Below are 24,927 nucleotides of genomic sequence, written 5' to 3' on the forward strand. Positions count from 1 at the left end.
ATTAAATGGATTCAATTTTACTTTAGACTTTACCTATCATTATTAATTGGTGACACAGCTGTGATTGGTGATACACCATGACAAAATTGAAATTTACTTTTTAATAATATCAGAGCTAACGACTATTAATATAACATTTCTCAATAATAACTTCATGATCTTTGATACTACGTTTGTTAGGCTATTTAACTGAAATATATTGCTTCTACTTTGATTGTTCAAATCCCGCGTTAAATTCTGGATTTTATTGGGTCCAGTTCCTGTTTTGAGACTCACCGAGTAGTTCAGCAAGGCGCGCGATAAACCGCGGCGAGTCGTGGAGGTCGAGGGAGCTACCTAAGGTGAGTCTAGGGCCGCAGCCATTTTTCCACAGCCTCGCGCGGAGCGGTCCAGTCGGAGACCGGTGCTCCCTTCTCTCTCTACCCTCTTCCTCCTTCCAACTCTGCTCGGCAGATATCCTGGACCCCGACGTGCTCGTGGTGCCTTCCACCTAACTACCTAAAGACAGGTAAGCTTCGCGGCTCTGGTTTGCTGGAGTTACAGTGAAGGCACTTTAGAAGAAATAAGGCCCAGGTACGGAGGTGGGTCCCGGCCAACAATGACGCCCAGTTGAACGCGACGGCTCGGCACTCCTCGCGTGTTCAAAAGTGCATATCTGTTTAACGAAGTTCGCGCTCGTTGAAAATCGCGTCAATGCGAGTACGTTGATCCGAATCGATTACGGAACTTCATCTGTACGTCTTGGATATCGTATTGTTGCTTGCTCGAGCATTCCGCAGCGTTAAAAATTCAGTTTGTAGCGCGCCTTGTTCGAGATTTCTCGACAAAATCGGTGGTCGAAACAGTTGTTTCAATTCTTTAGCTCTAGTGTGCAAACCCAGCTCATCGAATGGTCAACGTTTTGTGGTACAATGTGATGCAAACTTGAGTGTTCTCAACTTTTGCGAGAATTGCAAGTGGAGAATGTGCGAGTGCAGTGACGAATGCGCCGACGACACGAAGACGCGGGAACCCAGAGATGTCATGTGAACGTCTCGCTGGGCCCGCTAAAACGTTCGATTGATCGAATTCATAGAAGGAAGTTCCAGTGAGGAAAATTCTGGACGAGTTCGAGTCCCGTACATCTGAGATGGCTACCCTCGGCCTCTCCAAAGTCTTCATATTGGACAAATATTTTACGGAACTGCAAAAGTTCTGGGAGACCGAAAAAAAGCTGCAAGGTATAAAGCTGCAAAACTGTCAATTCTTCGATCGATCTTTGCAATTCAGGATGAATCTTCTCTGGTCTAAAAGAAAAATTTAGTTTTCAAATTGTGAAATTAATTTTATTGTATTCTTAGAGTACATAAACAACTGTTGCTTTTGGATTCTCAAATTTAATTATTTCTGAAATATATTAAAGTTTATAATATATCAATCCGTGAAACTTTCAACTTTTAATTTTTCATATTTTTGTTTCTTGATCCATGATCTTTAAATGTATATATTTAGAGCTTCGCTAAAACTGTAGAATTTAAATATGTTAAGTTTTGAATTAATAAAACATTTCTTTTTTTCAAATTTATAATGTTTTTATCACATCTGTTTCTTTAGCATCTTTATTGAAAATTGTTAGTTCCGTCGAATATTTCAGTTTTAAAAAACTTATAATTTATTAAGTTTATAAATATTAACTTATTTGTAATTATTTATAAATATTAATATTCAAATTTTCGATATTATAAAACCAGTAAAGTTCAAAATCGAAAAATTATTTTTATGAATATAAATATATTGTTATACTCATTATAATAACTTATTAATTCTGTTTTATTCATAAACAAATGTAGAAAAGCCATTCTTATAAAGTGTAGGTAAACCGTTAGATTTTAACGATACTAACGATAGATTTCCGCGGAATTCTTATTACGGTCCTGCCACACTGAAAATGAAAAGATGCGATTGTTATAAAAGTTGCTTACTTTACAGTTAAAGTAATATAGTTTCTTCATATCTTCGCGGCTCTTCCTCCTTGATTACCTCTCAGCATTCTTAACTGTACCCAAGAGATTAAAGTCCTTCGTAAAAAATTTACGTTGAAATCCGAAATTTGCAATGTTTACGTTAAGTGACCATAAACATTCATATTTACGTAACCTCGCTTATGGATACTTTCTTAAAATTAATTTGTTGTTAATTTTTCATAATTGATATTCACCTTTTTATAGCTTTTGATTTTAAATCTAAAATAAAGGTTGTAGAATCAAGCTTCGATATAAAACAAATGCAAAATGCAAAATTTATTTAAATAATGTCACAAATTTTCGTAAATCTCGGTGCAAGAAAATTTTAATTTAAAGTCTGACTTAACATAACGTTTAATATACATATTGATAAATATAATTTATCAGGAGCTCTTTATAATATTTAATCATTTATATTGTGCAAAAATTATCAATCAATAACAACAAATAAATTATTTCTGGAGACCTTCGTACATTCTTAAGTACCTTAAATAAGTTTTAATTTTTCTTGAATGTTCAATCTAGCTTGAGTTGTCTCTCTTAAAAACTGTTTCTCACAAACGTGAACATCATCCACGCGCAAATACGAAGTCCGCTGAACTTTTAGACTCTGAAAGTGCACTAAACACATCAGCAAGGGTTTTAAAGAAATGGGACGCGCCGCGAATCAAGATAACTTTTTCACTTGCTTGTTTCCCAACTCGGAAGCGTCATTATTCCACCGTCTAGGACATCCTTACAGCTATTGTTTCATTATAGTACGTCCTTTACAATTACGGTCTTTCCGAGTCGTAGTAATTAGGTGAAGGGGGTGAGGGAGCGAAATATAATTAAAATACCTTCTACTTCTTCACCATCATTAATCGCGTTGCGTAAGGAAAATAACAAGAAAATAATAAACAATTTAATTAACTGTGTATAATATAATTATGATTAATTACGTGCGCGCTCACAATATTGTAAAAAATAATTAAAAACTAACTAAAAAAAGCATTCAAGAATACATTTATAGCTTCCTGAAAATTTAGTTTTATTGTACGAATTTAGAAATTCCAAAATCTTAATTAAAATTAAAAAAAATAATGGCCTTGACGTTGTACTTATAAATCAAGCGCGCTTTTACTTATTGCATTATTATCTTATTTATCTCTTATCGAGGTTTCAGAGGAAAGTTGTCACGTTTCCACGTCAGAGAAATCGAACATTAGCACTCAAGTATACCAATCTTAAAAACTATCCCCGCATAAGGATGATGCCTTAAGGTTATAAGAACACATGCGGTAGACCGGTTACCAGAAGCAATCGTTAACGATCTCAAGGTTGTACGAGGTGCTAGGGACCCCGACCAGATAAGAGGAAGAGCGGAGGATTCGTATGCGTTCTGGAAATTAAATGAACAGAAACTGAAAAATTATACAGCAACTTGCTTGTAATTTCAGGATCTTATTTCGATGAAAAGAAGCAATATTATTTTTGCTGTTACAACACGTGAGAGAGAATCCCAACATTCTTCGCAATCATTTAAAAATTATTTTTAACAAACGTGATTATTTTCATCGTCTCGAAGTAGCTTGGATTTGAGATAGCGAGAGTTTAATTATAACACTTGGCCTCTTGAAAACTTCATAATCTTGAAAAACAAGAACTTCTTGCGATCCGCACGACGAGAAAAAGATCTTTTCTTGCTGAGGTTTGTGCGGAGCAACGGCCTAAACTGATGCATCTCGCTGTAACTGCTCGGTCCCACATGCTGTGAGCGCTCGTGTGCGTGAATAGCACGGTAGTAAATGATACCCACGTACACATCTCATACTCGTAAACCGCGCACGTGCGCGCCTTTGCCACAGGCTTAAAAACCACACGAATGCGGTTCGATGCCGTAAGGAACGAAGAAAATTTCGAATATTCCGAATATTTCCGGTTTTTATCCTCTGGACGCGCATGCACACGCGCGAACACGCACACGCACGGAAATGACAAAATTGCGAAATTACGTGATGGCGATTGGCCGATTAATTAAATGACACTTAACTGAAGCTCATCAGTACAGAGATTAGATGCGAACTCGTAGTTATCCTAGTTGGGGCTTCCTGTTTTGATAATGTGCGGGGTTGCTACGCTTATTGCCGCTTCGTTAGTGACGTTACACTTGCAAAGTTCTGCGTCAAATTGGCACCGTGGGAAATTAGCATTTTATTAAGACCCAACGTGTGGATCCAACAGTCGCTTATTTATCCCATATATCTTGTCCTCCCCGTCCATCCCGCGGAGACACCATACGCGAGACTTGTAAACCCTTCACCCTGTTTCCTTCCAACCTTTGCCTGTTTTCCAATTGATGTTTCATAGAGCACTGCACGAAAATGTAATTTACTTCAATACGCGTACAGGAATCTCAAATTATTTATGCATCCTCGCTCATTTTGTAGGATATTTCAATATAGAGATATATATCAATTAAACGTAAAACATTTAAACTCTCTGGACAACTTAGTATATATTTCTTATTTAATATATAAATCGAACTGTGAAGTCAAAACTCTCGAAGTTAATTGCAAAGTTAGCTTTTTGAAATGAGGTTTGTATCGTTTTATGGATTAGAAAACTATATTAATTTTTATTTAAATATTAAACTATAACATTATATTAAATTATAAAATATTTCATTTTAAAAAATTAGAAAAAATTAGAGAAATTAGAAAATCAATTAATTTTTTCCTTATTGTATTATATATATAACTTATAAAAAGTATAATTTAACAATATGAAAAGTTATATTTCGATATTTATAATAAATCTACAACAAAAATAATAAATAAAGAGTAGGAAAGATCATGATTTATGGAATGATTGCTACACATTGAACAACCTTCAACGTGTTGGCAAAAAAGCAAACTAGGCGAGATTAACTGTACTTTCATGCTTCACGTGACTAAAGTTCCATCGCAGAAACAACGATGAGCGATTGTGAATTTTCCGGCGAAGTATTCGCGGACCAAATTCGTAAATGGATCACGCGTTAAGATAAGCCCGCGCGCCTAATTACGAATTAAGTTTCGACATACGTGCGGGCGTCGCCATTAATTTCGCCACGATTTGGTAATCTGCGCGCACAAGGGAGGAATGCAGAATACCTGCCGCGATTAATTTGCCTCTTTCGTTATCTGGATACCTGTGCCGAAGCATAACGGTGCACTTAAAGTAATCTCTGCTCCGTTTTTTCGCCCCTTTATCCTATTCTCGTTCTTTCGAGATTTCTCGCTTCCCTTCTTCAGGTTCTTTCAAAACCTCTATCTTTGTTTCGTTTAATTAAATTTTTTAAAAGAAGAATGAAAATCTAAATGGAAAGTGCACGGAAGAAACGAATCTGAGAATTTATGTTAATTGCCAAACGAGAAATTGAAACCTAAAAATTGTTTCACCATTTAAAATCGGAGTTAAATTTATGTTTTAATCAAGGATCTTCTTTGGATTAGCAGCAGAATTAATAATAAATTTTTGAAATAGCAAACAGCATAGAAATTAAATGTTTCGTTTCATCCATGGAACAATTTATACATTTCAGAATAACTAATAGGTGGAATAAATAACATTAGACGTGTGTATAATTTATATAATAATAGCGTAATAATTTATATGAATTATGGAAGTAATAATTTATGCGAGCAATCGCAACCGAAATTTACATAATTTATATAACATGCGTAATTCATGCACAAAATAGTTGCATAGCGTTCTGATGATTCGACTTTTGGAACATTCAAATGCACGCTATTTCAGGGGTTCAAAGAATTGTAGATTGGTAAGGGGAGGCGGCGGAAACTCGGGGAATTTCGCGCGTTTCGGCCATTTATAGATTCAAGGAGAGCCGCGAGTCCGCAGAATTAGAAAGAATAAAGCAGAGATTAATATCTGAGGGAAGGTCAACGACGACATATAAACCGAAGAACATTAGTCGGGAAGGAGTTATGACGAACGGGATGTAGACGCGCGGTGCCGTGAGAAGAACAAGACGAAAAAGAACCTGTTTTCTTCGAAGGAGCGTTCAGCCCCCGAGAAGGTACCTGCGCAGTTTAATTCCTGCACAGTAGGACCTGCCCGCTATATTATAGGGGGTCTGGAAAATCATGAAAGTAAGATTCGAAGGCACTCATCGTTTATGCCCTTCGTCGATCGGCATTTATTTATTTATCGTTGTTATTCCGCGGTTAGTGCATTTGCCATTCTTGCCATCGTATTACAATTCCTTCTTACAATCGCTGGCTTTATTGTTCTTTACTGTGACTTTTTAGTTATTATTGCTACATTTATCGCATGGCTTGTCGCTTAGATTTATCAGAACCACTTTATCAATATCATCGAGATGCTAGTAGCATCGTCAGCTGTAACTTCTATTCCGTTATTGTGTTTAAAAAATTTCCTCTTACGTTTATTTATGATTTATTTTTCTCAGAAAATAATTTTGGGTATTATAATTATTAGAATCACGTGTTCATAGTCGAACTCTTTGACTCACATTTGATTACATGGCGCGCATGTTCTTACGGACTGAATATTCTTAAAGTCCTTCGGATGCACATCGATGTGCGTCTTCGTCCGGTTCAACATCGGCGAGCATTATCGTAACGTACAAAGTTGCTGAATGTTGAAACGATCCCACATCGAATCGGCTCGCTCGCGAGAACAGGGCGGTAAATAAGGCGCCGTGCGCGTTAAACAACTTACTCTGTCCGAGAACCGGTTATGTAACTAATCTCGTATCCGGAAGTCGGCTGTGTCGAGCAACGAGACCAGTTCCCGGCGCGAATCAAACGCCGGGTATCGCATTATTATCCGGCCGCGGGAGTTTAGCGTCTTCGTCCGGAAAAAGAAAGCGGGGAAACGTGTCCCGGACGCGCGACGAGCGCGACGCTGCGAGAGAAACACTTTCGATCGCGCTCAGAATCTGGCCGATCGGCCAGAAGGAAACGCTGACGGAAATGTCGCTTCACGTCGCTGATAATCGGCGTCGTCCGACATGTCGATCTGCATAATCTGTCCGTGCGCGATTGATCGATAGAGAAGGCGAGATTTGCGATCATGATGGATGATCGGGGAGAGGGGGGCAATTTTAACTGGCAAATTTAACTTGGTTAATCAGAAGCACCTCGGAGTGTCGACGTTGCGATTAACTGGGAATTTTAATTGGCCGACGTAAAATGAAATTTAATAAAGTCGCAAGAAGATGCAATCTGACTCTTGTTAACTCGAACTCGAAAGAAGAACAATACATAATAACCTTTCTGTCTGTCTCTTATTTTTAAATAAACTTAAATGACTTTAAATAATTAAAAAATGTATGTTATTAATTTATTTCATTTTTTATGATAATTAACAGCATACTAATGGTGAGTTAATAGCGAGTGGAATAAATGATGCAAATAATAATTATATTTGCTATTAAAGTGCTCACGTAATACGCCATAATTTACTTTGTATACATAGCTAATACATTTATGCACTGCACGTTAGTAGATCCGCGCATCGATAAGCTACTAAGATCCATAGATAACTAAATCGTTACATTGTTGATTCTCTGAATTGATGAAAAGATTGCCAGAACTAGTCGCCCGCAGCTCTGTAAATAGTTGATTGCATTATTCCGTTGAGTGAAGCGGTGGAAAATGACGGTACTTTCCGTCTTTACATTTCCACATATCTGTGTTTGGCTGAAGCAGAAAGTCACAAAATTATTCAAGTTAGGTTTCTAACACAAAGCGATCCAAGTAAACGTGTTGTTTAATTTAGCGCCCAAGATGTCTCTCCGAAATCCGTTAAGGCGGAATGGCAGCTTCTCTTTTAGCTTTATCGCAACTCTTCTTGGATATTTTCCCATTTAGCTTAAGCCGGCGGACTCGCGCCCTTTAAAGTCTCCTCATCTTCCCGAGAAGTTAATATCTGAAGGCACTCATCGACAATACCTCGGCGGGGTCATACTCAGCGACCATAACGCACTTGGTCGGTTGCGTGGTACGTGATTACAATCCAGCGCGGCAGCTTCCCTCAGGTGACGGAGAGAAATCTCGAAGTCCATTGAGAGCGCGGTCTCCTCCATTTCGACTTATCCGCTATTGTATCTTAGATTAACGGTACTCGAGAAGCTGCGCACGGTCAGCTCGAAAGGCGCGCACACGCGCGACGGATAAAGAGGATAATGAGAGATGAAGTCGAGAGCACGTTGAAGCGAGACCCGAAACAATCATAAGTGCGAGGACGTGTCCGGTCTTTATCTTTGTAACTGCACGTGTATTTTCTCGCTTGTACCAGGGGGAATGGGTATTCTTTTTGTATGAGCGAGAAATCCCTTTTCAGACAGTTCGCACGTGATTATCACGTCGAATGGGATTATAAATGAGAATATCGCAAACCAGCGAGTAGAAATGCATTACTGTTATTAATCTAAAGATTTTTAATTCAATATGGATTATCCAACACAAAAATGATATCGTGATTTCTTTATTTTCAAAAACAGACGATTTGCAGAAGCATTTGCTGTCAAGTTCATTTATTTCATTACGATAATTCGATTCACTAAACTTTGTATTAAATTATTTCAGTTTAGTTTTACATTAAATTATTTTTACATCAAATTGGATACTTAACATAAAGTCCACGTATTTAATCATGACAATTTTCTATCTATTTTACACGAAATCATGAATTACAGTTATAATGTACATTCCTCTAAAGTGTAATCACCATTGCGTGCAATCACATTGGCAATTGCGTGCAGTTACACCAACAATGTCTCAAAGAGACCTCCTGTCCGGTTCTTGCAGATGCTTCCTCATCGAACGAAGCGGTGCACCTACAGCAGCGCCTGCGGAGTCTGAGCACGGAATTGGTGACCCTGAGGAACCGGCTGCACGTAAGCCAACCGGCGAACGCGTCAGGGCCGGCGAGCGCCACTTCCGGGCCCCTATCGAAGAGTTCGGAAAAAGGTGGTGCGCCCGCATCACCCGCACCGGCGGTACCGCCAAGAACAACCCTGCCCCCCGGTGGTGCGGTATCTCATGGGATCGGTCACCCTGCAGGTCACACATTGACAGCTTCCGCGATTGTCCATCCACATGTCAATCACGCAGGCGCAAACGCGCTCAACCATAACTCAACTGCAACGAATAATTTAATATCTGGTTAGTGTGTAGATATTTGAACCCCACATCAGTATCAATCTCATAGGCAATAAACAAAATTTGGTTACACGAAATGCACAATTTTCTAAATCAACATTTTTTATTAAATTCTGATATTAAGGAAAAATATTTCCATTTATTAAAAAATGATTGTATATAATTATGATAGTCGACAAAACATTGCTTTCTACATTAAAGTGGTAGAGGCAATTTTCATCAATATTTAGAGGTGTTAAATAAATAGAAAAGTTTGTGGAACCCACATGTATATGAAAAATATGGCAATGTGTCGCACATGAGACAGTGAACACTATTCTTGAAATTTTTCGACGTGTTCAGAGCTGGATCCATCAAAGCAGCGGCACAACGGGGTGTCCGATGACGGGATAGTATCTTGCGTGACAGCGTTAGGGTGCCTTCGGTCGCCACCCATCTCCAGCATCATCGCCGACGTGAAGAATGCGAGGAGTAACCAGAGCCAGCATCGATGCCTCCCAAAAGTCACCGCGCCTTCAGCCGGCCCTGCAACCTCCACGGCCTTCGACGACCTCATTCATCTACCCGGACCTCTCACAGAAGACGCAGTGCTTAAGTGCCTTCAAGCTCGCTTCTGCGCCAAGCAGTATCATGTAAGATCAATGCTCTCGTGTAAAATGCATAAGCGATAGTTCTCAGAAACTCACAAGAATTCGGTAATCCATGCAACCAGTATATCAAAGTGCCAGATTCTAAAGATCTCCCAAGTTTGGCAGCCAAGTATCGCGTTTTAAAGACTGCGTAGACTCCATAAGAGAAATCCAAAAATAAAAGACGGAGAAGGACTTACAAATTTAAAAGACGCTAAACGGTACGAGGATATACGTGTGAGACGGCGTTAAGGGGGGAGCCTGCTTTAGAACGTTGAAAATAAGGTATAATTTTACGAATGTTTTTGGAGAAACTATACAGCGGATCATTATAAAACTTTGATGCATTTATTAGTACATGTTTAAAGATAAAAAAATTATTTTTTGATTTGAATATATCGCCTGTAGAGGTCGTCCTGGAGGCATTGTAAATTGGTGAGCATTCTCCTGCCTCCAAATTTCATCCAAACTGAAAAATTGAAATATTTTCTCGTTATTTATGAATTCCCATCGTCGATGAACCTTTAATATTCATAAAAACATTAAGTTAAACAATTACTTTTGCATGAAAAAGTTCAACAACTTTGCCTAAAAATCGTACTTTTGTGTTCTAAGCTCCACCATTTTGGCACTTTTCAACTTTTTTCTTCTCTCTTTGGTTCATCGACGATGGGAATTCATAAATAACGAGAACATATTTCAATTTTTCAGTTTAGACGAAATTTGGAGGCAGGAGAATGCTCACCAATTTGCAATGCCGGCGACGCGGCTGCACTAAGATTTCTCCAGGACGACCTCTACAAGCGATATATTCAAATCAAAAAATAATTTTTTTTATCTTAACATGTACTAATAAATGCATAAAAGTTTTATAATGATCCGCTGTATAGTTTCTCCAAAAACAATTCGTAAAATATACCTTATTTTCAGCGTTCTAAAGCAGGCTCCCCCCTTAAACTTGATTGCAAAGGCCGCAGCTTTCTACTTCGCGATCTGGAGACCCAAGAATTCCAGAAATCTAACGTTCGTGAAAAGTGTGCGTGCGCAACACACGCGCACATCCATGTGCGAATAACGCGACCGTGCCGAAGCGGAATGCAAAGAGGCGGTCTCAAGTTGTATTCATAAGTACACGGCAGCGATGTTGTCGGTGCTGGTGCCCGCAATAACGCAAACACTGCACAGCGCAGCCGATCCGCCGCCATTAAGAATTCACCCTGTCTCTCGACTGGTCCGCACATACCACCCTGCCGCGGGAAACCCACGCACAGGTGGCATGCATGCACGCATTCCGACGCGTGTGATCGGTCAAGCCGGTTTTAATATGCATTTGTTAATATGTTGCGCACATGATTGATTAGGATCTTCAGGACCACCTCCTGACCAATCATACTTGATAACAATTACTGTCATAAGCTTGGTTAAGTTTTATCTATGTAGTTGTTATAATGACAATTAACGATTGGAAGAAAGTTCAAAGAATTATTAATATTAAACAGGATTATAATAAAATGAGGCAAATACATTTTCAACAAAATTCTCTAATCAATAAATTTGAATTTAAATATCACTTTATTAACAATGTATCTATTGATTTAAATTTTATTAAAGCTTTCTAAACACGTTCAAATCACCTAATTACGACTGAATTGTCGCATTTATTACGGTAATTTGTCTTATGTCCCTTTCATGATGATGACTGACTCTTCGCAGCAGGCTATTGACTTTTTATACGAGTCGTTCTTCGAGTTGGTTCGCCGTTTAAGCGGTCTATTGAGAAACCCCTGATTTCTCCGCGATCTCGAGTTCCCCAGGCAAGCGAGGACCTTTTTCCTTACCGATTGCGGTTGATTGGATACCTTCTCTCGACCACAAGAAGCAAGCTGATCATATCTGCTTACGCATTTTCATTACGCAATGCGCGTTCGATATAAATTTGACATTTTTAAATGGGACTGGAGAAATCTATCGCAATTGATCCTCAAACAGATTAGATTCAGATTAGATTCAGATCCAGTTTGTAAATCACAAATTGTTCGAAAACTACGCATCTCCCTAAGTTAGAAACGTAAATCGAAGAGCAATTGTATGCTGAGATATTTGGAATTCATTGAGTAATGATCACAATTACAATGAGAGAATTCCAACATATTATGAGTCTCGAACGCGTATTATCTGAGAATTTCAATTAGCTGGGGCCGCTAATTTATGCGCAATTTCCTCGTGTTAAACGACAGTTTGCACTTCAGAAGTTAATAGCTGGGACGGCAATAGTTTTCTTCGCCATTGATGACGCTCCCACGTATTATCGGTATGCACGCAGGTGCGCGATCTGTTTACAGCTTGCACACGCAGATTCCGACACCGCCTACTTTCCTCCACCTGTAGGTCCTATGGCACCCGACGAGAGACTGGTTCTACCCCCTTTCTCCCGCCGAGCTTCACCATATTTTGGACAACCTTTTGTGCCCTTCTTCATTCATTCTTAATTTTTTAATGATATTCTAACGATAATAAACATATAATGTAAATTAAGTTACTGACTTGTATATTAGAAAATTAGATGGGTTTTAATGATGGTTTGTGGAAATGATTTGTTATAAATTTTTTAAAGTTTTCTGTGATATTATTTACAGAATATACAAAAATTATCGTAAAAAGAGTAGATTAGGAACCAATTCAAAATTAATTGTTGTCTAATAAAAATAATTCAATGTTTTGGGGATACAAAGAGAGAGACATCTCAAGAATTAGAAATATTTAGATATCTTAAAGTTATTTTACAATAGAATATATGCTAAAGATAATAATTATTATAATAATAATATGATAATATTAACGACATAGTGAAAAATTCGATTTAATAAAAAGTAAATCTCTGTTTAAGAGAAAATGGAAATACTGTTTCAGACAAACGTAGGTCCGATATTGGTCTGCGTGAACCCTTATACGGATGTCGGGAATCCGTTAACCTTAACGAGCACCAGGTCGGTACCATTAGCACCTCAGCTAAACAAGGTCGTGCAGGAAGCCGTGCGACAGCAATCGGAGACCGGCTATCCTCAGGCAATTATCCTTTCCGGTAAGATCTGCGCGACGCGAATCTCTCTTCTCCTTTCACCTCCCTTTTCTCTTCAGGAATAAAAATTTCCGGAACTTTTTCCACAGGGACAAGCGGTTCTGGAAAAACGTACGCCTCAATGCTGTTACTCAGGCAACTCTTCGACGTGGCCGGCGGCGGACCGGAAACGGACGCTTTCAAACACCTAGCGGCAGCTTTCACGGTCCTTAGATCCTTGGGCTCAGCGAAAACCGCCACAAACTCGGAGAGCTCAAGGATAGTAAGTACTTCACTTCAAAATGCATGAAATAGAAGCGGATAGATAGATAGAGAGAGATGAGGGAGTGAGGAAGAGAGAAAGAGGGAAGGGGAGGAAAAAAGAAGAAATGAAAAGAGAGATTACGGAAAAGGTAACATCATTAAAACTAGAAGAATTGCAACGTAGTACAAAAGCAAACTTTGCAACGATAATTACACGCTACTTTAATTAATTAACATATTAACGTTAAAGTAACTTATACACGCTGCACTTTCAGGGTCATTTCATTGAGGTTCAGGTGACGGATGGTGCTTTGTACAGGACAAAAATTCATTGTTACTTCTTAGACCAAACGAGGGTGATTAGACCGTTGTCAGACGAAAAGAACTATCACATCTTTTATCAGATGCTAGCTGGGCTGTCTCACGATGAGAGAGGTAATGAAATTAATCACACGATTATTAACATGATTATTGACAAATCAATAACGATTTATTTCTTGAGAAATCAATTATCTCAATAATTTTTACAGTCAAGCTAAGTTTGGAGGGATACAATCTCAAAAATTTGAGGTATCTTCAACATGGAGACACGCGGCAGGACGAAGCTGAGGACGCCGTTCGATTTCAAGCGTGGAAAGCTTGTTTAGGTATGTTCCACTGTATAAAAAAATATAGAACTTAGTTCTCCCGAAAATAAAATTTAGCAAAACAGTAAATGATAACAAACTCTTTTCTAAAATAATTATATACATAGATCAGTGTGGAATCTGCCAGCCTTTTTTACATTTTAATATTTAACTAAATTCTTTGCAAAAAGACATTACATGTTAATTCTTTTCATATTTTAAAACTAATTTACTAATTTATAATAAATAATTTTCTATGTTTATTTTTCTCTAGGTGTCCTGGGTATTCCGTTTCTGGATGTCGTAAGGGTGCTAGCAGCGGTGCTCATCCTCGGAAACGTTGGTTTCACAGACGGTCCAGGCGTAGAAGTGGGCGTGCTCGGTGAGAACGAGTTATCCTCCGTAGCTACACTCTTGGGAGTTCCGCCGCCAGCCTTGTTACGTGGACTCACCTCGAGGACTCACAACGCGCGCGGCCAGCTCGTTAAATCCGTCTGCGACGCCAACATGGTATTACCATCAGACTTTGTTGATGAGACGAAGCAGTGACGAGCAACTTCCTATCTTGTTGCGCTGGGATTCGCGAATTAAGGAACTCTTTGATGCAGGAATCCCTAAAGCATTACGAATTTTGACGTCTGAGACCGTAAATGCTTGAATTCTTTGCATGCTAAAGAATCTGGTTTACCTAGATTCGTAGATATGGTATTTCCGCTCAAGTTATTAATTGCATACTCTTTCAACATTGATGATACCAACGAGATTTTAGATTTATTTTATTTTATTCAGTTTCTTTCTTTCTTTTATTACAATTTTCTCTTATTATAAATTTAAAACTTAAAAAATTAAGAATAAGATTATTAGGAATTGTTTTGCATTTTTATCGTTTCATATTTTCTCAAATACATGTAATTTCTTCTGTAATAATTTATTCGTGAAAAGTGTTTTTAGATGATAAATCTTTAATTTATTATTATTTCAATATCGATATTCTTTTGTGAATTAAAATAAATAGATAAGAATGTATATCATATCATGGTTTCTGTTATTCTAAGGCTTGTATGAAATATATAAAAATTGCTCGTCACTGCAATCAAGTAGGATCTTATAACATTGAAACTATTGAAGAATGTCTGTCTATACAGTCTAACATGACCAGGGATTCACTGGCAAAAGCACTCTATTGCCGCACTGTAGCCACGATAGTAAGACGCGCTAACAGCTTAAAGAGACTCGGTTCGACTCTCGGCACTCTCTCATCGGATTCCAACGAGTCCGTTCATAATCAAGCAGAAGTTACTAGCCAACATGCTTCTACTATTGGCAGTTCAGCAGGTAAATTTTCATTACGCTAATTGTAATTTATTACTGTAGCAAGCAATATTAATTTATCGCTACGTTGCTAGCTAAATAATTGTTGTTGCGTAAAGTTAAAGTTAAAAGTTAACTTATTATTTTAATCAAAGATAAAGCAGTTAATTCAAGAGATATAACAGTAGTACAGTACTTTTCATATAAAATTCTCTAAAAACATTAAATTTAAGTACATGTATTTTTCTCAAAGCAAATAACACTTTCGAAAGAAAGCACTTTATAATTATTTTCGTAAGGATTTTTATTTTCCAACGCAACAGAGGGAGAAAGTAAAGAGAAAATTTTTTCCTGAAAACTGTTTCAGGAGGAACAGGATCCCGAAGCATGACTGCCCTGAATAACGCTGTGCGACACGCCACAGACGGTTTCATCGGCATCCTGGACATGTTCGGGTTCGAGGACCCTAAGCCGAGTCAGCTGGAGCACCTCTGCATCAACCTTTGCGCAGAGACCATGCAACACTTCTACAACACTCACATATTCAAAAGCTCCATCGAGAGTTGCCGCGACGAAGGTATTCGATGCGATGTCGAAGTTGACTACGTTGACAACGTGCCATGCATTGATCTCATTTCTTCTCTGGTAAGTTCTCTCGCGTGTCACAAACGCAACAATTCAAAAGTTACGAACTAATTAGTTAAGTTTCTTGTTTATACTCGCGCGTCGATCCTTAATAATAAAATTATTATGATAATCGTACAATAATATTTAAGCAATCACTCTTTTTAATACTTTTTTAAATTCTTTTTGTAAAAACACTCTTGATTGCATCTTCAAGAGAAATAATTATGCTAATCACTTTTAAAGAATTCCAGACGTTTTAAAACTTATCTTAATAATTTAATATGAATCAAAATTATTTTTGTTATTTAATTAGTAAATTATTTTATGGATGAATGTGTGTGCGTGTTTGAATGTATAGTGCTTATAAAGTTAATATGCATGTTGATTTCAATTTACAGCGTACCGGATTGTTGAGTATGTTAGATGTAGAAGGTTCTATACACGGAACCGCAGAAAGTTACGTTTCAAAAGTGAAGGTACAGCATAAGCAGAATCCTCGACTATTCGAGCCAAGGACCGTTGATTGCAGATCCTTCGGTATTCAACACTTCGCAGGAAGAGTCACTTATGATGCTTCAGACTTCTTAGGTACGTAGGGTTTCTTTTATTATATTATATTGTATTAAGAATATAACGAAATCTATGTAAATTACTATGCAATTTACTAATTATATGGTGAATTAATATTAACGAAATATATTTTGTCAAGAGTATTACGAACTTTATTAGTAAATTACTGTGTAACTTACTAATTACGGTATAATAAATTAATATTTATAAAATATAAATATTAATTTATACAGACGCAACAAATTATATGTACATATTTAAACACACTGTGTATTTAGATCTCTATATATCAATTATCGCAATAATTAATATGTATGTCAGTGAATATTAATTACTGCGTTAACTGATACACAGAGATCTATTACACTAAGATCTACTACACATTCGCATTTGTCACAATTCGATAATTCCGTCTTTCAAGACACAAACAAGGATGTTGTTCCCGACGACTTGGTGGCGGTCTTCTACAAGCATACGTGCAGTTTCGGCTTCGCCACGCATCTGTTCGGTAGCGAGCTGAAAGCGTTATACGCGAGTGATACCGTGCCGAGGGGCGTCAGTTTCCGGATTTCGCCCACGTCTCACACCGATCTGTAAGTGATCAACAATTCGATATTATGAAGAACATTAAGAATATTGGCATATATTAAATATTCGTAAAAATTATTAAAGTTTTACTTCAACACGTTTGTTAAAAAGAAATCTTTTATTTCATAATAAACGTACAAACGATGCCAACACTTTGATTAATAATTGATCGCTTGTGACGATAAGCTGATCTTTGAGCGAAACTTGAAGAGGACCGAGACGAAAGTAAAAGTTGTTCCTTGCAGTTTGAACGGAGACGAGCCGATCTCGACGTTGACGCAGGACTTTCATACAAGATTAGATAATCTCCTGAGGACCTTGGTCCACGCTAGACCGCACTTCGTTAGATGCATCCGAAGCAACAGCACCGAGACGCCGATGCACCTCGACAGGGGAGTTACGATGCGCCAGATACGCTCGCTACAAGTCCTGGAGACAGTGAATCTTATGGCGGGAGGTAAAACGACGAAATTTGGCTTTAATTGATTAATCCTTTTGCGCTAAAACAGTGTCGGCTGAACAGCAATTATAAAATACGGCAATATAGATTATTAGTGTTACGCATCCAAGCAATAGAATCATGTTCTTTACTGATACGCCTTCGTTATAACTCATTCATTAAAGATATTTCCAGATATCATTATCATACATTAAAATATCATTAAAGACATTTAGACATAAAAACAAAACAGAATTTACATAAAAATAAGAGCGAATGGGTTAAAGGATTAGAAATTTATTAATAGAATCTTCAATCAGTGAGCCTGAGTTGATGAGGAAGAATTTATACGATAATTTTCATGATGTATAGACGAAACATTGCCACTTAATTTTACGATTGTTTTTTTAAGATCAGGGAACTTACATTTAATGGTGGTTTTCTGCAGGATACCCGCACAGGATGAGATTTAAAGCGTTCAACGCGAGGTACAGGCTGATCGCGCCGTTTAAGCAACTGCGTCGCGCCGAGGAGCAAGCTGTCGAGGACACGAAATTGATTTTGCAGAACGCGCAGCAGCTGAAGAGTAAATTCGGCGCCAGCACTAGCTGGGCTCTCGGAAAGCGGCACATTTTTCTCAGTGAAGGTATCAGGCAGCAGCTCGAAAATCTACGAGCGGAAACACGGAGAAGAGCCGCCACCGTAATACAGGTGGGCATTTTCTTTCTGCTTAATAATCCCGTTTACATTTAAAAACAGTTTATCACAAAATCTATTCAAAAAATCTTCTCAAAAGTTTTCTTTTGGCTATATAAATTACTCTTTTATATACGTAAAATAAGAAAAGAATGGTTTAGATAAAGAAAACTTTATTTAACCTGTATTCAAAATTTTGTGCTATTTATTATAACCATTTTTACATTTCTGGGCTAAATAAACAAATGAAAATGGAGAACCAAGAATTTAAAACTTATATTATTTATTTAATTTATCTCCAGGCTAGATGGAGAGGATGGCGAGTGCGGAAAAGGTGGTCCCTGAGAAGAACAACCTTAGGAGTGACATCCGGCATTGGTCAGAAGAAATCTCAACAACCACCTACTAGAGCCAATACCGGAACTGTTCAGAGGAATGTCACTGCTGGCACAGGAACTGGAACTGGCACGCGTCCAAGACCGCAACCAATCGCCGGCACGCCACCTCCCGATCCTTCCGAAAAATGCGCCGATCAGAAGATGATCCAACAAACTTGCACGCTTTTTGGACTAGATCTGGTGAGCATCTGAACGCTACTTTTCCTTAAAGGAAAAGATTCATGGCCCCAAATAATAGAAAAAGATGTAAAAAGTCAATGGGGAATCAAGCTCTTACAAGAAAGCATGTAGATTCTTACTTTTCCTGCTTGCTACTTTTCCTTTTTATATTTCCAGATTTAGAAAATCGGATAAAATGTCATAATGTTTAGCATTTTACTATTTTAACTTGCAAAGGATGACTTTTTACTTTAATGTAAATCTTTTTATCATACAGGAGCGACCGCCACCTGTCCCTCCCAGCAGATCATACACCGTGACCGGAAACACGAAACTTGGTTATCCGCAAACCAGGATTATGAAAATGCCTTTCCCAGGTAAGAGATGTAATTTAAAACAATTGTTTGCAAGTATAATATAAAACAGAAGCGGCACAAATATAAATACGTAATTAAAATAACACATGAAGGAATAATTATGAAAATTTATTTCTTCTTAATTAAAAAACTTGTTCTTAAAGTATTCAATACAAATCTATTTTCGATATAAAATACTTTTTAAATTTCTAAGATATGTAATAAATGTAGAACTCTTGAAAGATTTCCTCTTCTTCCCAAATTTTAGAGATTTTATCTTAAATTAATTAATGCCTCAAATCAATTATTATTAACGTTACCAGAAATCATTTAATGAATATCTTTCTAAATATGATTTGATATATATTTTTTAGAAGAGGGCGAAGGCGAAGTGGTGCTATTAAAAGGAGAGACAGTTTTAGTCGTAGGTGCGTCACCTAGACGAGGCCATCTTCTCGTAGAACATAACAATACTACGTTACATGTGCCGTATCAGTTCATGGAGTTGAAACCTTGTAATATTAATGTCTAACGATATATATAATGAGACTATTTATTCACTATCATTCTTATAAGATTATGATGTTGTCTTCCCCATTCAACTTTGGGGAAAATTTACATTTGAAAGTAAATTTCCCCATAAGAAGAAGATATTTGTACAAAACCATTACAGAAAGATATTAAGAAGTAGAATTGTAACATTGCTATTTCTGATATGGATTGTAGTACTTTTAGATTTATTCTTTAGCGTTTCAAAATTTATTAACTCTCTATGGACTAACATGACATTGAACATAACATTATCAGCAAAACAACTTACAAAATGGCTGTACATATCCGCTTACGTATCAATTAATTTGTTCTTTGAAAAAGAAATAAAAATCAAAGAATCAAACAGCAAAACAAATTCTCGTAGTCTATTTTCCACAAGTGAATCTACTTTTGCCTTCAAAAAGATAAAATTTCGCCACGGAGGGTTGATAAAGCAACAGGGTTGCTGAGCTCTTGCAGAAGTTCCACATTGGAACTCAACGTTATACTCTTTACGCGCGCGAGGTTGTCTTACAAGTCTCGATCATCTCCGTGTCGTCTCCCGTCTGCCAATTAATTGCCATAAGACCGTCCTCAAGTACGCCGGGCAAAAGTTAGGGTAGGTGATTAGTATTAAGAGAGCGCCGGCGGCGTTACTCGCGGTAGAGTCAGCTCTAAAGGACAGTGAACTTCGTCCTCTAATTAATTACACCTGCCGTTAAACGAGCTTAACGCGGAAGTCACCGCGGCCGTGCTTATCGCTCATTTCAGACACGGTGCATCCTAAACCACGTTCGTCTTCCATATAGATAAAATACCCGCGAAGAAGTCGGAGATGCCTGATAGCAGGAGCGTAAGCCAAAAATGCAACGCTAATTGGTTCAAGTGAAGTAAAAATGTTTCGAGTTGACTGCGATGTAAATCGAGTGTGTACGATTGATAGGAGATAATTGATCTTAATAGGGATAAATCGATATTTGTGGTCAGCCGAGATATTTTTACGTGAACTAATAAGAATTTTCCAAAGTCCGTCAGACAGATCAATACTGAATTGGTCTCCCCAGCGATATTTCTAGCACGAATTGTAATAACGCGAGTTTAAGTTTAAGAAGTTTAAGTGGAACTTTTTTCACATTCTTAATTATTCGAAGCTATTATTCTATCTATGATATTCACAAATGACCTCAAAATAAATGAGTTATTACTCAAAAGATATTATATAAGCGTTGCTGAAGATGACAAATATATCGCGCACTTGAAAAATGTTACGAAAGATTGCGCATTTAACTCATAGTAGAATACGCACACCATGGGAGAGAACATGATTCTCTGACTGTAATACTTCTCTTACCAACAGTATTTGCTTGTTTATCACGAACTCTTAGTAGTGATTAGAGAACACTGCCACAATAATATATCTGTATTATAAGATGTATAAGATTTATATATATTTTATAATTTCTGAATTATATATATTGTAATCATATATATAGAGAGAGAGAAGCGAGCACTGGACGTTATCTACCATAAGAGATCCGCTTTGTAGATATACACGATACCCGTTTTGCTGATCGATTCTGGAAGTCCGAGGGAATGAAACAAATCCACGTCAGATATTAATTTTAACTTGTCATATTTCAGATTTAGATTTGATCCCTGTTGCTCGGAAAAATGCACGAAACTGTGTATGTATGTATGTGTGTAGTCTGTGCATGTGTAAGGAATTTTAACGGAAATGTAGTCTTAGATAATAGAAAGCAACGTAATGCATATGTACATATATATATATGTACGGATAATTGTCAGCGCTATGAAATATAAAGCGCGCACCTTTGAGAAAAGGGGCAATCATAGAAGCCGTTATTGGATTTTTTTTTTCTCCAATTTCTCTCTGCCATTATCTTCTCGATCCAATTAAAATAGGAACATTTCCATTTCAATATTCCTCATTTTTCCCACATACCTCTCCGATACATGTGCAATACGATGGCATTCAATCTATGATAAAATGAAGCTTCGTTCAGCCAATTTCAGCAGGAAAAAGATGCAACAAGGATGTGCGTTTAATGAAATTCAGAGATTAAAAAAATTATTAATTCCGGAAAGATAAGTTACACAAGGAAGTTTCTCCCTCTTTTGCTTACATAAAGGATTTAAATGCGTAAATTTCAGGCAAGTTGCCTCCGCATAACGGTAAAGAGATTTTTAGGTAATTACTTAAGTTTGCAAACATGCATAAAGAAAAATAGCGTTTCTGTTAGTGCAAAAGAGTTGGGAGTACGCGGAAAAGTGGAAATTCAAGAAAATGGAAATGCCAGAATCTCGTGTGCGTTTCGAGCTTACCTGCATGTCGGAATGCACCCGGCTTTGATGCACAACACTAAACGCGCACCGCGGAATTCATCTCACGAGAGCTTTATGGGGAGACGCGAGATAGAGAAGAAGCGTCGCGTTTCTCTTCTGCGAGCAGCGTTCTTACGTAAACAGATCTTTAAGCTGGCCTTGCGGCGCCGACGTTGACGTGCGCCAACCATTTACAGAAACTGGTAAAATCTCAGCTCGCGACAATCGTGCCCGCATACCTACAGCACACATTTGTTAGAGTTTCGAGACGTGCAAAAAGAAAAAGAACTCTGTGACAAAAATGCAGAATTACCTAAGTGCATAAAGTGTACTTCTTCAAAATACTCTGGCTATGAATTACAAAATTAAAAACTTTTTATATATTCCCAATTCTTTAACGGATTTTTTATATATTACTAATTCTTTAACGGCGAACGTGTTTGTGTCGAAATATTATAGAACTTTATTTCAATTTTTTAAATGATCGTATTTCTAACTTGTTTTACAGAAATACTTAAAGAAGCGATTGTGATGTATTAATATTATATAAAAATGACATTCTCATAATAGAGATAACACAAACAACGCAAAACTATATTTTATATTCTACTCAAATATTTCTCGATTTCAAATTTCGGTGAAATTCAAAGTAACAATTTCAATAAAATACCAATAGCTATAAATAAAGAAAATAAAATGTATCTTGGATTAATTATACATGCATAAAGATTTGCAATTTCAGAGTTTAGCGTTGCAATTTAATTACTTTTTTCGATTTCACACAAATGGAAACCGCAAGGAATTTTCTTTAAAAGGTATTGTAGATCAACGAAACGTGACATTTTCCCGGGTGAGAAAGAAAGACGGAAATCTCGCGGAAAGCGGGCAGAGGCGAGCAATATTACGAGGATGAGGAACGACATCGTGTATTCTACGTCGGGGACGGCTAAGCGCCGAACACGTACGCGGATATGTGTTCCTCGCTCTGTGAAAGCTATGGAGATAACGATATTGAATCGCAATGCCTTGGACGTCGTCGTTCGACCGTCGCAATCCACTCGAATGCGCCCGACTGACCCGTTTCCAGCATCGCCAAGGGAATCCCGAAGAATCTTGCCAGACGGAGAGAACTGCCGTGATCTACCTTGACACTCTTTAGACGTGCTGTAGAACGGGAAATCAATCGAAGACAAAGTGGCGCAAGGAAACGAAAGTGAATAAAATTAATAAAGAATGTTATTGTTTCTATCGAGTGGAGTGAAGTTGTGGAAGGGCCCTTTTTGATATGCGACGATGTAGCGCGCGAAATTTTAACAAACTGATTGATGAACTTTAAACATTTCCCTTTTTAAAAACTATAGCAGCCTCGACATTTTGGTATTAGGAGTTTTATCTACAAATAAACTCCAAAGGAATCATTAACGGATTACACGGTCTGGGACACCCTGTATATGTACATATGTGTATTTGTGTATATGCATTAATTTATAGTAAAATAATATAATAAAATTAATTAACTTTTAAATTACGAAGTTAAAATTCCTGATCTGCATGCAGATTAAATTAACAGCACAATTTAATAAACATTAAATTACGTAAATTTGATGAAGCATCCTGATCCTGATGTATTCTTGCGTCTCTCGCAGACCCAGATGTGATGAATAAAAAATAACGTTTCTCCGCTTTAATCTATTTCACCAACTCCCGCATACCTCGCATTCCGATTGTCTTTTTTTGGCTTGTTACAACTATTATTGCAACTGTAACGGATAGTTTAAATTGCACAGCGAATGCTGCAGCCACAGGTGCGTCATCGTTCGCCTTTAATAATAACCAATCCGTGCAGCTGTCAGAGCTTTAGAACTTGCCATAAAAGCTCGATTGTTCTGCAGAACGTAAGAGCAACGTAAGAACGAATTCGGAGATCGATAACCGACCGCGATTCTCTCATGAGATGCCGCCAATCGAGAACCATGATGCATAATATCGTGAATATTAAATTTGTCTTCTATTCCCATATCTCTCTTCATCCTCTTCTTCAGCCCGCTGATGTTTTCGTCTGAGAGAACTGCTTTTTTAATATAGAACATTGCAAAGCGTGTGAATCATACACGCGCTATTTGTTCCATTACATAGTAATTTAATATATTATTATGTCTCTCGGACATCCTGCGCTTCAACAATCGGCATCCTATTTTATCTCGCGTAATACAAGCTGCATTGAGAAATTAAATAAATTAGTAAACAGTTAAGAATCAATCGACCATTTCAAGCAGATCAAAAATCCATTGTGTAAAAAGCTAGTAAATAAACAAAACGTGGTCTTCAAGACAAAAGCAACATCTCATTTTCTACGATAATTGGAAATTTTCTTTCTTACTCTTTAAATTAGCGATTAAACACTCTAATTTAATTGAAATTGCTGAGCCGTGCAGTACGACGCTTTTTATATGTACATAAAAGCTGGCTGAGAAAAGAGATTAATTTCTCGTGCAACAAACAGCTGGTGAATGCAACGAATGCGTCGAGACCCCGAGTGTCCTGCAAAGCGATTGCGTCGGGATGCCAGAGGACGATAGACGGCCGATTGAAATGCAAATGGTGGCGGTCGATGTTATTTCGGTCCCGGCCACGTGTACGTGCCCCGGCACGAGCACGCTTATTTCAAATTCGATCGCGTCCTTTCCCCCGGGTATCGCAACACGCAAACAAGCAGTGTCGTTACAAAAATCTCACCATCAAGTCGCGACCAACACCAACGTCCTCGTTCAACGTCGTTGTCGCGCTTGGATAAGCGGTAATCTCAATTCTGTCGAAATCGCGTAAAAAAGCGCGCGGGCGCCGTCATTTTCGCGCTCGCGACAACTCGATCTCGCACAGCGAAAGCTAATGGCGAGCGGAATTAAAAATCTTGCCTCGGAAAGTATGCGTGAAAGAGGGAAACTATATTATATATACTAGCCGGCTAGATTGGGTGATTCTGCTTTTTTATTCCGCGGTGAACGAAATTCGCAGATGGCCAGATAAAGCTTTGTAACACAAGGTGCACTGCCAATATTGCAACCCCCATAACGCGAGCAATTGATAAAGCTATTGTTCGAAAATTCGCCGCCATATTTAACGTTAAGTCTCCGATCGATTTTATCGGCTCCGATTT

At 37.8% G+C, this 24,927-nt stretch overlaps 1 protein-coding gene across 1 annotated transcript; it reads left to right on the forward strand.

The window, feature by feature from the left end:
* Positions 1 to 986: 986 nt before the first annotated feature.
* LOC105279889 (unconventional myosin-IXb) lies at positions 987 to 21,288 on the forward strand. Its single transcript, XM_020031764.2, has 17 exons — positions 987 to 1,220; positions 8,822 to 9,178; positions 9,512 to 9,807; positions 12,715 to 12,886; positions 12,973 to 13,145; positions 13,402 to 13,561; positions 13,657 to 13,773; positions 14,027 to 14,262; positions 14,898 to 15,087; positions 15,431 to 15,708; positions 16,089 to 16,278; positions 16,682 to 16,853; positions 17,094 to 17,305; positions 17,736 to 17,998; positions 18,286 to 18,561; positions 18,818 to 18,917; positions 19,271 to 21,288. The coding sequence occupies exons 1-17, from the start codon at positions 1,130 to 1,132 to the stop codon at positions 19,426 to 19,428; spliced, it is 3,441 nt and encodes a 1,146-aa protein (XP_019887323.2). The 5' UTR covers positions 987 to 1,129; the 3' UTR covers positions 19,429 to 21,288.
* The last annotated feature ends 3,639 nt before the right edge of the window (positions 21,289 to 24,927 follow it).

This window comes from Ooceraea biroi, chromosome 7, assembly GCF_003672135.1.
Source record: "Ooceraea biroi isolate clonal line C1 chromosome 7, Obir_v5.4, whole genome shotgun sequence".
NCBI classification, from domain to species: Eukaryota; Metazoa; Arthropoda; class Insecta; order Hymenoptera; family Formicidae; genus Ooceraea; species Ooceraea biroi.